General features: G+C 51.6%; 1 protein-coding gene across 4 annotated transcripts in view; it reads left to right on the top strand.

The window, feature by feature from the left end:
- ESRRB (estrogen related receptor beta) overlaps positions 1-16,276 on the top strand; it is a 184,709-nt gene that overhangs the window by 130,186 nt on the left and 38,247 nt on the right. For all 4 annotated transcript variants that reach the window (XM_013003714.2, XM_045287942.1, XM_045287943.1 and 1 more), the window contains exon 2: positions 14,163-14,572. In XM_013003714.2, coding sequence (XP_012859168.1) covers positions 14,176-14,572 — 397 coding nt within the window. In that variant the 5' untranslated portion in view covers positions 14,163-14,175. The remainder of the gene's footprint in view (positions 1-14,162; positions 14,573-16,276) is intronic.

Raw genomic sequence — 16,276 nt, 5'->3', positions numbered from 1 at the left:
AGGTTGAAAGGAAGAGTCCACCTGGGGGTACCTAGAAGAAAGGCCTGGAGGATCTACATGGGGTTGCCATGAGTCAGAATCAAACTCGACTGGCAACTGTGTATAAACGCAATAGACGTTTACATCTTGCCCATGTAATATTTTGGTGAAGATGTTCAGCCAGGAGGAGCTGAGGTGGGATCGTGGTTACATGTTAGGCATACGGTTTTACCTCTCATGGTTAGCAGTTCGAAACCATCAGCCTCTCCACCGGAGGAAGAGGAGGCTTGCTCCTCCCATGAAGATTTACAGTCTTGGCATCCCAGGGCAGATCTGGGTTTTCCCAGCACCAACCCTGTTCTGAGTCACAGTTGGCTCGATGGCAGTGAGCTTGGGTTTGGGTTTGGTTTGAGAAGTCTTTCACGGGTGATTTTCTGGCCCCGGGTTCCTTTTAGCTTGTAACGCTATTGCCCCTCAAGGCCTTGGAGTCCCATTCAGATCCCTGCCTGTGGCCCGCAGAGAGGGGAGAGGAAGGAGAAGCCTGCGGACAGATTTTTGTGGGCTACCTGGTCACTTCTACTCACATGCCATTGGCCAGCACCTAGTGACATGCCCACAGAGAGCTGCAAGGGTGACTGGGAATTGTAGTCTTCCTGGGGTCCTGAAAGAAAATGAAACGGCTTTGGGTGAACTCATGCAGCCTTGCCACACTCATGCATCATCTCCCTTGGAGTCCATGACATCATCTGTTGTAAGCCACCCCGTTCTTTAAGGAACCACTAATTAAATTAAGCGATGGCATGCCATCCACTTAAGATGCCTCCTGGTTGCCAAGATGTGAAACCGTGGTAGAGGTCAGAGTCACTAAAATATGGTACTGTCTCGCCAGGAGTCTGTCCCCCTTGTTCCTCGGTGTGTCCCTGGGGCTACAAGTGTCTGCTATTCCAGGGATAATAGATGGACGGATGTCTGAGTAAGTGAATGAATGAAGGAATGAGACGGTGTGCGTGTCATTCTTGCGGTCCACTGACAGAAAGCCCCGTCGGCCCCGAGAGCCCCTGTATGAACCAAGGCTTCTGAGAACCAGATAGATGCTGCTGGGGCCCAGAACCACCAGGCTGGCTGCAGCTTAGTTCCCTGGGACCCTCTGCCTCTGGTCCTGGCTCTCCTTCCTCTGTTGCCGCGATTGGGTTTTCTCTCTCACGGCACTCCTGTGAGCTGCCCATCGGTCGTCCTGTCTCTGTCCTGGAGAGGTAGCCCTGATGCCCTCCGCCGAGGCCCGACAGAGGGAACCCAACCCGAGGAGCGGTTCTACCCTGCGCTAGGGCCATGGAGGGACGGGATGGAAGGCTGTCAGAGGTGTGTTTGGAGAACGTTCTGGAGTTTGGACGCCATCCCTATCCCCGCCCGCACATCTCTGTGTAGGGGTCACAGCCCCAAACTGCCCGACGGGGTCAAAGTCAAAGCCACCAGGGTTGCACAGGTGGGCACGGGACTGAGCCTGCAGCTAAAATTGGAAACAACTGCATTCTTCAGAGGGGCGCCTCTTTCTATCTTTAATGCTTTGCTGCGGAACGTCCACAGAGAATTGGGTTCTCATTGAACACATTGTATCCACGCTGTCCCAGACGGATGGTTACAGTCCGCACAGCATGCGCTCCTTCTCAGACCTTCCCGTCTCTTTGTTCCTTCCCGCCCACCTGGCCTCCCTGCCCTGCCTCCTCACGCTTCCGGGTCCAGGTTGACCACTTACCCTCAGGTAGTTGGTGGTTTTAGGGAGCCCGTTTCCTACGTGGAATATGCTTATTTTATCAGTCAACCGGTCATCTGGCTGAAGGGAGACAGAGCTAAGTTCCAAGCGTGTCTTGGGGTGATCATGTGGTGGGTGTGGGTGTCCTCTATTGGTCCAAAGGGTCTGGCCCATTTTTAGGAATTTGAATTGTGTTCTACATTTTGCTCCCATCCTCCCCAGGACCACCTGTGGTGTCCCTGGTCAGAAATGGTCAGTGGCGGTAGCAGGGCGCCACCTTGTCTTTCTGATCTCGGCTAGAAGAGACGGTGGTTCTGGTGAGCCTTGCCCCGTCCCAGTCTCCCACGCCGCATCCCGACCACGAGACACAGAGGGGTACCCGAGATGGCTGCTCCGGTGCTTTTAGGACCTCCACATGCCACGCACCAAACTGTGAATGCTATCTTTCAGCCACTTCACTCTGTTGTCGGTGTGGATACCATTATTAGCCCTCCTCTGTGAGCCTCAGCTGAAGTCTTTGCTGGTGGCTGCTGGTGGCCTGGGCCCTCCCAGCTGTCCTGGGCGGCCACTTGTCACCCGGGCGGCCACTCGTCACCCAGGCCATCTCCTCCTGGGTTGACAGAGCCTCTCTTCCTCAGGGTGATGGATGCCGCCTGGAAAATCGCGGATGAAAAGCCCTGATTGAAGGGAACTAATTACCCATCATTATTTTCCATGCCGTCATTTGTGTGGAATGAGATTCCCATCCGTTGTCTGGGGTCAGCTTGGTTTTGACTAATCTTTCTTAACGACAAGATGTTGAATTACCGATCTTTTTTTATTTTTTTGCATGCGCTCCACTGGGTGCTGAGGGAGACAGACGCTCACTTGAAGCCAGTGTGCTGGTGGGTCATTTCGCAGCCCCGGGTCCCAGAGGGAACCCCAAAGAGAGGAAGAGAAAGAAGTGTGAGGATATTATCGCTGCCGAGTCCCAGTACAATCCCTGGGCATATTCCTCAGCCATACCTGAAGGCCCGTTGCATGCTACAACATCCCCTGCGTCAGATAAGTCCATCACAAAAGACGAGTCTTACGTGGTCCTCTTCTAACGGGATATGCAGACAGGGCAGATGCTTAGAGACGCTAAGTCTGTGTGATTACCGAGGGGGCGTGGAAGGGAGGCAGAAAGGAGGGCTCACTACTTACGTGTGACACTGAGCTAGCTGCTCTCGAGGGGCATAGTATGACTTGGGCGTGGGCAGGGTGATGGTTAAACAGCATGATGAGCATCATCGTGGTCACTGAACTGTACCTGTGAAGATTGATGTCAGGTGTTTTGTTGCACACACATCTACCGTCATGGAAAACAATGGAAAACAAAATTCTACTGCTACACAGAAAGAGGCTGTGGTACCAGCGTGGTGATGGAGTGTCGTGGGAGGTTGCTACCCTAGTGGGCTCATTTCTCCTGGGAAGGTCACTTAAGTCACTGTGTCTCCAAGTCCCCAACTAGGGCCCTTGGCCCCATCAACTGAAGAGACATCATGGCAGGGAGAGATTCTGACAGCCGCTGACTGGAGAGCCTAGCTGGCCTCATGGGTCTATCTAGAGAAATAGGCCAACGGCTGAAAGCCGAAAGGTGTTCACCTGGATTTTAGTCACCCAGGGGTGATTAAACAATTAGGAAAACAAAGATGCCGCCCTTTATAAAAAACAGGCACTGCAGGCCACGTGAGAGAAAGGTCCATTTGAATGCGTGACATTGAACATAGAAAACAGTATGTCACAAATGGACCCCAGCCACTGGGTTCATTGTTCGGGAAACTCTTCGTCAGTGACCGCCCCTACCTTCTTTCTCTTCTTCCTCCTTTCACTCCTCCTCTTCTGACCCCCTCCTTTCCCTCGCACCTCTCCCTTTCCATGTAACGGATAGACCCGGAGCTGCCTCCGCATAAACTAAGCAAAATGTTCTCCAGTGTTGTCATCATGACTGATGGCGCGTTCAAGCCCATCGCCGAGGCAACAGTGCCACCACACCACCTCCTGGAAGGTCTCCTCGTCCCCATTGACCCTCTGCGTCACTCAACACCATGTCCTCCAGGGATGCTTTCTCCTGATGCCATGTCCAAAGCAAGCGTGTGCCCTGCTTTGATCCACAAAGTCTCATTGGCTGATTTTCAGGAGACCATGAGGCTTGTTTTGTGTGTTTAATCTTTGTCTAGAAGCTCCACCGAGACCTGTCCAGCATGAGAGGTGACCCTGCTGGTATTTAAAGAACCAGGGGCATAGCTTTCACCACCACTGGACCCGGCAAATCACACCACAACCAACTGATGTAGGGGGGGGAGGGGTTTCCATGTAATAAGTACCATGAATCCTTCTTCCCACAGAAGGCTGCAGGCTTGACCATGACTTACAAGGCACCACGTGGTTTCAGGGCTTCTAGGCTTTGTCCAACCCCCCACCCCCAGTTGAAAATTTCCATATAGCTTTTGGCTTTTTAAAACTTCTGTTACTGATAGCCTACTCTTGACCAGAAACATTTTGTGTATGTGTTACATGGGTTCGCAAAAGACCATCTCCCTAAGGTAAGGTGACCAGATTTAAAACGGGACACCATTGACTGGGGGTGGGGGGTGGTTCTCGATGAAAAATTTGGTCTATAGGGACCAAATAGACCATTCCCTAGCTTGTCATGCATTCTTTCCAAAAATTGGGACTGTCCCGCCAAAAGCGGGACATCTGGTCACCTTACCCTAAGGCAACAGCAAAGGGTGGCAACATGAGTCGTACCCTCTAGTAAGGTCTCACTGCCATAGAGTAGATCCCAATTCGGAGACTCTTTAGGGCAGGTTGGCACCGCCCTGTGGGTGGGGGTTCAAAATAAGACCGCCTTAATCCCATCTCATTAGCATAACAGCCAACTCCCTCCTACACGGGATTCTAACCATAGGTGTAGAGGCTGGAATTGACATCACGAGCCGGGGGATATGGATAGAGTAGCCATGTATGTAATGAACTGCATTGCGGCACTGCCTCCCGTGTTCTTACACGAAAGGAAGGCAGAGGAAAGAAAATGTTAAGAAAACCAGAAAGAAGAGAAAGACAATGTACAATGTGGTGGGCTATAGACTGAGCTCCTGACCACGAGTTCCAACACACCAGCTGCTCTGTGGGAGAAAGAGGAGGCTCTCTAGCCCCATCGAGATGGGAAGTCTCAGTCCTGCCCTGTCCTGTCCATGGGGATCGACTTGGTGGCAGCACGTTTGGTGGCTGGTCTCAAGTAGCAGCTGAAGCCTATTGAGTAGCTTGTGGCAAAGGATGGGTTGGCCTTGCTGTGTCAGGGCCGGCAGAGGAGACAGCGAGGGAGGCAGGCAAACTCCGTCGCTTTATGGAAACACACGATCGCTTCCATTGCACGGTTTTAGCTTTCATTTCTCTAAAAAGGTTTCTCTGTGGCTCCAATCCTCCTTCCACCATTGGCTTTCAATTCCGTGCACGTGTCCCGGAAGGAAGGATGCAATATATTTAAATATAAATATAAATATATAAATATATATATATATATATATTTTTTTTTTTGAGTGTAAGTGGACCCCTAGACTTCAAACCCGGTGTTGTTCAAGGCGCCGCTGTGTTTGCAGAGGTGGAGGTTGGCTGTGCTGCTTACAGGTGCCCGGACTGATCTCCAGACTCGTAAAAGCTTGTGGGAGGAGCTGAGGCCTGCTGTCACGAACTCTCTGGTGGCCTCTGGTCAGCAAGGACACTGCGTCCCTCAATTGTTCAGAAACCCTTCTCCTTCTGGTGAGTGGAATCCTGCTTCAGGCTGGTTTGCTCATCCTTGGCCTATCCAGTCCTTCTCCCTCCTGGGCAATGGCAGGTTCCTTTGGAAATTCTCAATTGGGGGAAGAACTTCCCCTGAGCGTGTCTGAGACTGTAAATCTTTATGGGAATTGAAAGCCTCATCGTTCTCCCTTGGTGCGGCAGGTGTTTTCGAACTGCTAACCTTGTGGTTAGCAGCCCAACAGGTAACCTACTCTCTCCACCACCTGGACTGCATGTTATGCTGACCTCCCTGCTGACAGTACATCCCCTAACCCTTCACTCAGGTGAAGAGGTGTCTAATCTTTAGCAAGTGGTTTCCCTTGCCAAAGGGTGTTTAGTGGCTGCATCTTTTAGATGTTTTCATAGTAGTAGCTGCATATGATAGTCACTGATTTCACGCAGCCTCCTGTCCTACAGGTTCACCCGTGTTCAGGGGTGTCAGTCTCCTTGAGTGTCGCATGGTGTACGCTGTGTGCACGTACCACCATGTGTTTATGCATCCACCTGTCGTTGCCCGAGGAGCCTTGGTGGCAGAGTGGGATCCGAGGTGGCTGCTAACTGAAAGGGCAGAGGGCAGGGCTTGCTTACAGTCTTGAAACCCACAAGGGTAGCTCAACCCTGTCCCATAGGGCGGCGAAAAGTCGGCATGGACTCGATGTCAATGAGCTTGAGGGCTGGGGCTTGGTTGTTGGGTACTTGGGTTGTTTCCAACTTTTTGCTGTAATGACTTGTGCTGCGATGAGTGTCACTCACCCACCTCAAGTCCACGCCGACTCACAGAGACCCTGTAATGCAGGGAGAACAGTTTTCCTGTGAGTTTCTGAGACGGCAACTCTTTAAAAAAATAATTTTATTGGCACATAATCCACATATCACACAATTCAATTGCTCAATCATATCAAGAATTATACAACCATTACCACAATCAATTTTAGAACATTTATTTTCCCCTCATGATTAAAATGCGCTGTAGAATCGCATTTCATTCTATAATCACATTCCATTCTAGTGCTCGCTCCCACCTTCACTGTTTACTCCCCAAATCCCCTCACCCTCCTTATCTCCCCCACACCCGACCCCTCCATCCCCTTACACACCCATGCATCAGCTATTATCTCCATGCCTCCACTCCTTCTGGGTATCACCAACTGGTAAACTCAACAGAAACAATAAAGAAGGAAAATGAAATAAAGTGGTAAGGATAAAACAATAGCAATATGAAGCTAAAAGTACAAACAATGAGTACGAAAGAAAAGACCGCCATCCATATTTAAAAAGCCAGCGAAGAAGTTTTTGTCCTGGAACAAGCAAGAGATCCTTTCTCCAAGAACAAATACAGGTTGGGTCTAGAGCAATGGTTCTCCACCTTCCTAATGCTGTGACCCTTTCATACAGCTCCTCATGTTTTGGTGACCCCCCAACCATCAAATTATTTTCATTGCTACTTCATCACTGTCATGTTTCTATTGTTATGAATTGGGCGACCCCTGTGAAAGGATCATTTGACCCCCAACGGAGTCTCGACCCACAGTTTGAGAACCGCTGGTCTAGAGGCTGCTCAATTGATCAAGTATCAAGTTTGACACAGCATAATCAGGATTACAATGATCTATGTTTGATGTTAGGGCCATTCTAGATCTTTGCCTGTGGCTAGAGGGGATCTGCCAATGGCTTAATCTGACCAGATACTCTGCAGATGGGTTTTGGGCTCCCAATGCCCTCCACAGCCTTCCACAAATTGGGTGTTCACAGTTTCAGCTTTGATACTTTTCCCATTGTCATATTTGAATTTGTTATTGTCATCTTTGGATCACACAAGCTGGCGTGCTTCTCCCATGTGGATTTGGTCAACTCACCAGATCGCTGCTTATTTGAATACAAGCCTTCAAGACCTGCCTTCAAGACCCCAGGCACCATACTGATTGATAGCCATAGCCGGGATCAGCTGCTCTCTTCACCACCCTTTGCTGCAGCACCCTTATCTTCGGTGATCGCTTCATGAAGGCGTGTCTAGCAGGGCCATGTGATCAGAGCTAATTGCTTTCGATTGGGGCTAGAGTTAAGCAGGAACCGGACTCCATCAGCATGTCCATGGAATGTGCCTGCCCGAGGTTTACTTTGATCATCTTATGACAAAAACCAACCCTTGTAGGACCAACTACACCGCACCACCGGCAAACAAACAAATGGAAAAAAACACCAAGCTAAAGGCAGGAAAACAAAAGCCCAGATAATCTTAAAAAACACAGCATTGTCAATCAAACCCCTGGGCTCTAAGGCGATTGCCTGATAACATCAATTACTCAGACACTGTAGGTCTGAGGGGTCTATGGGAGGCCAGATCTACCTTGAGCTGCAGCCCATGAGCTGTTGTCCCCCACAGTTTGAGCTCCCATTCTATTGAGCACTGCTTACCCTAAGTCTGGGGGCTTGGTGCCAGGGGGAAGAGACTAAACTCTTTAGGGGAGTAGAAATCACCCCGTCTTTCTCCCAAGGAGTGACTTTGAACTGCTGACCGTGCAGCTCATGATCACTGCGCCACCCGGGCTCCTCTGTAGTCTCTATGTGCCATGGCTCTTGTCTTCCTCTGGGATAGATAGTGAGTAGCAGAAATCCTGCATCATATATCTCTAGTTCTAACTTTTTAAGGAAGCACAACAGTGACTCGGCCCATTTACATTCCCATCAGCAGTTCCAGTCTCTCCACGCCCTCACCAGGGCTTGTCTTCTGTTTGTTGTTTTTAAGTGTTATCACTGCTCCTGCTGGAGCGAAACAGTGCCTTGTTGTTTTGACTTGCATCTTTAATGGCTAAGGATCGGGGTGGGAGGAAGAATGGCTAAGGATCGGGGTGGGGGGAGTTATTTCTTCTTGATTTTGCGGGTCCCCTGAATGTCTCCTTTGTTGAACTGTCTGTTCATGTCCTTTGCCCATTTCAGAAATTGGATTGCTTACTTTTGATGGTTGTCGGGTTGGCATGTTCTAAACATTTCAGAGAGGAGTCCCTTGCTGCTCTCTGGGTTCCACCCGCAGACACGCGTGCTCAGGAAGCTCTACCTGTTCAAAGAGCACCTCAGCTAATCTCAGTGGCAGTCCAGGGGTGCAGGGCTGTGGGCTGTACTGGGTAACACTGTCAGATGGGGTGACCCGAAATGACTGTCTATAAACTTTTTGTGCAGTGTTTTGACGAAAATCATGTTTTGTTAAACACACCCCGTTAGTTGTAACAAAGACATTTTCCACAAGCTCAGCTTGTATCTATCAGAGGCTACAATTCTATGTGCTCACTGACTGTTTGAACCTTTTCATGTGCACTGGGCGGAGCTGTCATTAACAATTGCAGTGATGCTGCAAATCATGGTTTCCTCTGCACACACGATACGCACCCGCTGTTCTCTTGACTGCTGGTGTTGTCAAAGTGGCTGATTTTGCCGAATGTTCAGGTGTGTTAGCTGCAATATCATGATCATAAAATGTGTGAACTTGTATCAATAATCTCTTTTGAGAAAGAAGTTGTAATTAAAAGAAACAATAGAGAAAATTTTAAAGGCTTCCTCATAGTTAGGGCTAATGCTGTCACTAATAATGTTGTAATTCAATGAAGAGATTTCACAACACAATTTTGCTGTTAATCTTTATATAATCAAGGAGCCCTGGTGGTGTAGTGGGCTCCGTATTGAGCTGCTAACCAGAAGGCCAGAGGTTCAAACCCACCAGTCGTTCCTGGGGGCAAAAATGAAGCTGTCTACTCCTGTAAAGATTTAAAGTCTTGGAAACCCCCAGAGAGGTAGCCCTACTCTGTCTTATTTTGTCACTCTGGGTCAGACTTGACTTGATCGCTCTGTGAATTTTGTTTTGAAGGTTTTTAGCCACATCATCTAAGAAAGGTTACACTTAAGTAATTTACAATTACATTGGGCATATTATTCTGTGATGAAACATTCTCCATGGTTTTACATGGTCTGGCATGGGAGGCAGTCTGTGGGGTCTGGCCTGGGGACACCATGCATTCCTGCACTGGGTGACACTGGCCCTGGTGACATCACTAGCCAACTGGGGTGAAGGTGAAACTACAGTTTGAGAAAAGGGGCCTGAGTTGTTACATTTTGTCCCTTCAGGTTTTCTATTCTGGCTGGCTTGTAGGCACATGGATTTAACATAAAACAACTGCATCAATGCATTATCTGCTTTGGAGAGAGAATGGGGACGCATGATTCGTAGAGGATCCTGGTTAGTGGATGGAACCCAGACTGCCCACGGGGAACTGGGAAGTATGGCTTCTGCAACTACCTGAACTCCCTGCCTTTCCTTTTGTGTGTGTGCGTGTGTGTGATTCAAGTGGGATTTTTTATAAAGGGTAGAAGCAGTTTCAGGCGTTACAGTGAACTGAATGAAAGAGAGAGAGGGTGGGGGGGGGAGAGGAGAGAGAGAGAGGAGGGAGGGGGGAGAGGAGAGAGAGAGGAGAAAGAGAGAGGGGAGAGTGAACACAGTTGAGCAGGGTGGCATCCTTGCCTCGCTGAACTGTGTCTCCCTGCCTTTCCTAAGCTGCCCCTCCCCCAGCAAAGAAAGCAACCCACTGACTCTAACTACAGAACATTCCTTCTCCAGGGCCCCTGGCCAGGGTGTTCCGAGTGGGTGGTGCTGCCTGAAGGAACAGAAAGAGGCCCACCGCCCGCCCGCCAAGAACCTCCCCAAACCTGCCTTCTTCACCTGACTTATTGATATGCTCCCTGCATTTCAGTTCTAGGGCAAGTCCCCTTGCTTCTTGCATTCCCTGCCCCTGTCATCTCCTTAGGAGGCCTGGTGGTTACACTTGGGCTGCTAACTGCAGGGTCAGCAGTTCAAAACCAGCAGCCAGTCTGTGGGAGAAAGTTGGGGCTTTCTACTCCCATTAAGCATTACTGCCTCAAAAACTGGGGCAGTTCTAACCTGTCCTAGAGGGTCGCTAAGGGTAGGCATCAGCTCGATGGCACAGAATTTGGTTTTTGGCTAGGTAATTTCCATGAGGAGCCCTGGTTGTGTAGTGAGTTACACACTGGGCGGTTAACCCCAAGGCCAACAGTTCAAAACCAGAGGAGCAAGATGAGGCTTTCTATTCCCCTGAAGAATTAGTGCCTCGGAAACCCACTGGGGCAGTTCTAACGTGCCCTAGAGGGTCACTGTGAGTCCGCATGGCAGTGAGAGAGTTGTTTATTTAAATGTTGCCTTTGTTTTGTTTTGTTTTTAAAAACATTTTAGTTGCCTTTGATTGGGTGAATGATGAGGACTTCCCGGAGGTCAAGTACAGTTAAGCAGTGATTCTCAACCTTCCAGTTCCTCAGGTTGTGGTGACCGCCCCAACCATAAAATTATTTTCATTGCTACTTCATAACTGTCATTTTGCAACTGTTATATATCGGGTGACCCCTGTGAAAGGGTTGTTCGGTCCCCCCAAAGGGGTTGTGACCCACAGGTTGAGAAGCGCTGAGTTAGAGGGACTGGGCAGAGGGCAGCTACTCAGATTATCTTCAGCCACTCCCCTCCCACTCGTGGGTACATTGGGAGCCAGGCTGGGCAAAGAGCCTGTGCCCACCTTACCTGAACCACTCTGAGGGAGCTCTCCCTTCTCACCCGTGGGTCAGAAAGGGGCAGTTCGGAGGGGCCCGGGCTTGGCCAGCAGGGCTTGCATTGTCCAGCAAGGGGCAGGTGGCTGGACCTGCATTCCTAGAGGGCTGCCAGGAGGAGCTATTGCCCAGGCCTCGTCGCAGGGAGCTTGGAGCTGCAGACTGACAGCTGGTGTGAATCCCAATGTCTCCTCTCCCATCACCCAGGAGGCCTGGGACAAACTGCAGCTTCAGCTTCCACCTTTTTTCTCTTCTGTAAAACTCGTGTCTGGCAGAGGGAGGAAGATGAGGCTTTCTAATCTCACGAAGAGCTACAGTCTCAGAACCCCCGGGGGCAGTTCCCCCCTGTCCTGCAGGGTTGCTATGAGTTGGCATTGACTCTCGATGGACATGAGTGAGCATCTGGTGGACAGGTTGTGAGGATTCAGTAAGATGGTCGAAAGAGGTCAAGGTATGGGGCATGCGACTGGCTGGTGATGAACAGCCGTGTGAGCCAAGGGGCCCTTCCTGAGAACGGAGAGACAACCAGAAGCCCCTGGAAAGGAATTTCAACCCAGAAAAGCTGCTGTGCCTTCAGCAGGACTGGGGCAGCAGGCAAGCCAGCAGTGCTGGGTGGGCAAACCAGAGCCCGGGCTCTCCAAGGCCCCTGCAGAGTACTTTGTACTCCCCTCCTCCATCCAGGAAGGGCGCAGAACCTCATTCCCTCAGGGGTGGGGGGTGGGGGGGGGAACAGTTGGGGCAATTGAGGTCTGCACTCTGCGGCTGGCTGTGAGGCTCCCCACCTCCATCCCAGGGGAAATGGGCTTCTGGTATGTCCCCCTACAGATCTGAAGGAGGGGAGAAAAATATGAGCCAATGCAGCTGCAATTCAAGTGTATCCCTGGACATCTCTGAAGCTATCCTGAGCCTGAGGGAAGGGAGGTTTGCAAGCCAGGGTCTTAGGATCTGCCAGGCATGCCCCAGCATTCCCCGGGATGGTCCTGGGAACCACAGCATCTCAAACAGAAAGGACCCCAGGCACCAGCTGCTGTAGCATGAGCACCGACTCGGGGCGACCCCGTGTGTGTCAGAGTGGGACTGTGCTCTGTAGGATTTTCAGTGGCCGCTTCTTTGAAAGTCGATCACCAGGCCTTTCTTCAGAGGCACCTGGGGTGGACTTGAGCCTCCTACCTGTCTGCTCACCCAGGCACTCGGCGCACGTGGGAAGAGGTTGAAAATAAGAGCGCACCTACCTGATCAGCCCTGGGGAGGAGGTCCAGCAGTGCCCTGTCTCTGCACCGCTAGCTAGACTGGGGCTCCCAGGCCCCCAGGGGCTGAGCTAGCTCTTCCAGGCTCCCTGGAGAATGTTGGCATTTCCTGCGGATGCACCAAGACTCTGCTGGCTTGAGGGGGAGGGGCAGCAGTGTGGTACTCAGGTTCCTGAGAGAACACCAGCCAGAGGCCTGAATGGGCTTAGAGGGGGCCCCTCAAGGGGGAGGGGGCCCTCTGTCAAGGCAAGGCCATCTTGAGGTGGCGCTTGTAGGGGAGGTGTCTCAGATGACAAGGGGACATTCAGTTCAGAGCAGGGGAGATTTGGGGGCCGGGGCGCCTCTGTTCAAACAGGACATTCCAGTAGACAATAACCCTAGAGACAGTGGGAACCTCAGATTCCAGATTCTCTTATCTTTGATTCCAGAACACTCTGCTCTAGCCCAGAGTCCATGCTAAATGTAAGTGATTTTGCTAAATGACTGTCGGACTTGGAGGACTGTGGGCGAAGAGGGGTTCATAGATGAGGGGGCTTCAAAAAGCTGTGGGAAAAAGGAATCAAAAGGTAATGGGATTTCCATTCCCCCAAACGCTTTGAAGCCCCCCTTGTATGTTGAGTGGCCCCAAGGAGCTGCTCTTGGGTCATTAGAGAGAAGGGGGGGGGGGGGAATGGGAACAATTTTCTGGCTAACCCACTGTCTTCAAATAGATGATCCCGACTCACAGCGAGCCTATACAGGGTTTCAGAGACTGTAAGTCTCTACAGGAAAAGCTGGTGGGTAGGGACCAGCCCTTTCCTCACAAAACTCGCTAAAAGTAAACAAAACATTACAAGTAAAAAACCTCACTGCCATCTAGTTGACACCGACTCACAGCGACCCTGTAGAGCAGTGTCAACTGTCCGTGTGGGTTTCCGAGGCTGTAACGCGTTATGGGCCTGTCTCCCTCCAAACTGCAAACACGTTGCTACCTCTGAGCAAGGTTGGGGGGAAGGCTCTGTGGCTTCCTGCACAGCCCTGGAGCACTGAGACCCTCCCAAGGAGGATTCATCAGCTTTCCATTACTGGGATGTACTCCCTGGGGGCTGCAAGGGGTAGCCTACTTCCTAGGCTGCGAACCACAGGTTTGGAGCTTGGCGTTTACCCAGAGGCATTTGAGAAGGGCAGGCCTGGCAATCTGCTTTTGAAAAAGCGCCCGGTGAGAAAACCCTGGGAGCTTGCAACACGTGGAGTCAGGGTCGACTTGACAAAAAACGCCAACCCCAACCCAGTTCCGACTCTGTCGGACTGAGTAGAACTGCCCCTTTGGGTTTCTGAGGCGCAGCCTTTCCGGAGGAAGCGGCGGGCCGCCTCTTTCTCTGTAGGAGCAGCTGGTAGGTTCAAACCGCCAACCTTGCAGCCAAGTGCTTTAACCATTTCGCTACCAGAGCTCCTTCTATGCAAGAAGGCTGGGCCCATTACTTTGACTGACTAGAGTTCCCGTCTTGTGGTGGGAGTGGGGTGCCATTCTTGGGGTCCCTTTCTGAAACTTATAGCTAAGCCTGCAATTTCGTTCCTGATTCAGAAGGTTCTCACGTCAGGAACGTGTTGGCTGGGCTTTGCTTTTTTTTTTTTTTCTCTCTCTTTCTTGGAATCTTCTCCTTTGATCATTTTATCGTCAAGGTCTTAACCTGGAGCCCCGCCCAGCCGCCGGGCCCCGCCCCCTCGGTGTGGCGTCCAAAGCCACACTCCGCGCGCCTGCCCGCCCTCCGCAGAACTGACTCCCCCGTCTGTGTCCACAGGCTGCTGAACAGAATGTCCGCTGACGACCGGCACCTGGGCTCCAGCTGCGGCTCCTTCATCAAGACCGAGCCGTCCAGCCCGTCCTCGGGCATCGATGCCCTCAGCCACCACAGCCCCAGCGGCTCGTCCGACGCCAGCGGCGGCTTTGGCATGGCCCTGGGCGCCCACGCCAGCGGCCTGGACTCGCCGCCCATGTTTGCGGGCGCTGGCCTGGGGGGCACCCAGTGCCGCAAGAGCTACGAGGACTGTGCCGGCGGCATCATGGAAGACTCGGCTATCAAGTGCGAGTACATGCTCAACGCCATCCCCAAACGCCTGTGCCTCGTGTGCGGGGACATCGCCTCCGGCTACCACTACGGCGTGGCCTCCTGCGAGGCCTGCAAGGCTTTTTTCAAGAGGACCATCCAAGGTGAGTGGCGGGCGCGGGCCTGGGCGCAGGAGGGGGTGGGTGGGGCCTCGCTGAACCTTCTGACCTGAAGCCCAGGTGGGTTCCCAGAGCTGTCAGGTCTGGGGCCCTGGGGGCCAAGCTTCTCAGGGGCCTCCATTTGCTCGAGCTTTCCTGGGGTTTCTCTACCTGCGGGGGTCTGGACAAGCATCATCGAGAGCCTGTTGGCACTGGCGCACCCCACCCTGCCCGCCTACCGGGAGAAACCCACCCAATGCTTCCCCACCGGTGCAGGGCTCACTGCTGACAGCATCCCTTCAAAAGCCTTGAGAAAGAATCTCTCTTCATCTTCCCCCAGATCCGTGGAAACATCGAGGGCCCTTGGTCTTTAAAAAAAGGAAAAAACCCTTTAAATTATGCAAGTAGAACTGGGGTGTCTTCTCACTGGAAGGGCCAGGCCGATAGGACAGTTAAAGAGGACATCCCTGGAGCACCCAGGCCCGGCTTGGCCAGGGTTCTAGGCCTTTCCAGTGCGTTTGCAGTTATAAAACTGAGTCACAATTTGATGGGAAGGTGGTTGGCTGCTCTTTCTGTGGGTGCCAGAACATGGCCCTCCTAGAAGAGCTGTCCTGAAGTTCACGAGGGAATGTGCTAGGCCGGGACTCGCTGGGGGTGGTGTCAGTGCATGGTTGAGCCTACAGCTCTGCACAGAGGCAACCATGAGACCTAGATCCCTGCTGCCTGGCTAGCCGGGGCAGAACCTGTGCCTCATTCACTCAGCCACGGGTCTGCTGAGCCGCTGCTGAGAGCCAGGCACTGACCAGGTGTTAAGAATCCACTGTGTGCGAGCGCAGCAGCCAATTGCCCTGCTCAGGCAATTCTCCTTCCACTAACTCCAAGCTGATTACAACTCAGGGAGACTGGTCCCGCTCGCTGCCCAATCCGTAGGCTCAGGGCTCTGGCTGACTGTCCAGGGAGTGACTTCTTTCTCTTGCGCGCCCCCCCCCCCCAATCCCCAATTGAAAAGAGGTAGACATGCACCCTTGGGATGATTCCCAGTTTATTCATTCAGCAGCTACCTCCTGATTTAAATTTCTTCAGTTTATCAACTGTTGATGAAACTAATTGAGGGCAACGCTTAGCATGGGACAAGTCTTCAATTCTGCATTTTGAGATGGTGTGCTATAGAGTGGTTAATTACCTGGGCTCTTGGGAGAGCCGAGTGACCTTGGGCCTGCTGCCTCAGTTTCTTCCTCTATAAGTGAAATGAGATGGCCCCTGCCTCTCCAAGGGCCGCGAGGACTGCGTGAATGGTGCGTATCCAGCCCGGAGCCTCAGACCTGGCACCCTGTAAGAGCCACATCATTGCCGGCCACTTTTGTTATTTTTCCAACTCAAGACACACAAATCCGGGAAAACATCAGCGAGGCAGCTTGCTGCGTTTTCCAGAGTTGGTAAACGACATCTGTTTAAACAGCACAGTATCGTGGCCTAATTTGACCCAACAAGATTTAGGTGATTTGAGCTCTTTAGTTTTACGTCTTAATTATTTTTAAAAAAACAAACCCTTAAGTCAAAATAAACATGAGGTGAAATGAAAAGTGCACAGGCATCAACAGCCCAAAGCAAGTTTTCCAATAAAAGCTAGGCTCTTGGTTCCCGGTACTCTCCTCTCAGCAAATATTGACTGAACATGCTTTGGCTGCTAACCACAAGGTCAACAGTTCA

This window comes from Echinops telfairi, unplaced genomic scaffold (genome assembly GCF_000313985.2).
Source record: "Echinops telfairi isolate 266 unplaced genomic scaffold, ASM31398v2 ScPeMD7_18;HRSCAF=68, whole genome shotgun sequence".
In the NCBI taxonomy this organism is placed as follows: domain Eukaryota; kingdom Metazoa; phylum Chordata; class Mammalia; order Afrosoricida; family Tenrecidae; genus Echinops; species Echinops telfairi.
The sequence above is the reverse complement of the archived record's forward strand: the minus strand, read 5'-3'. Positions and strand labels throughout refer to the sequence as shown.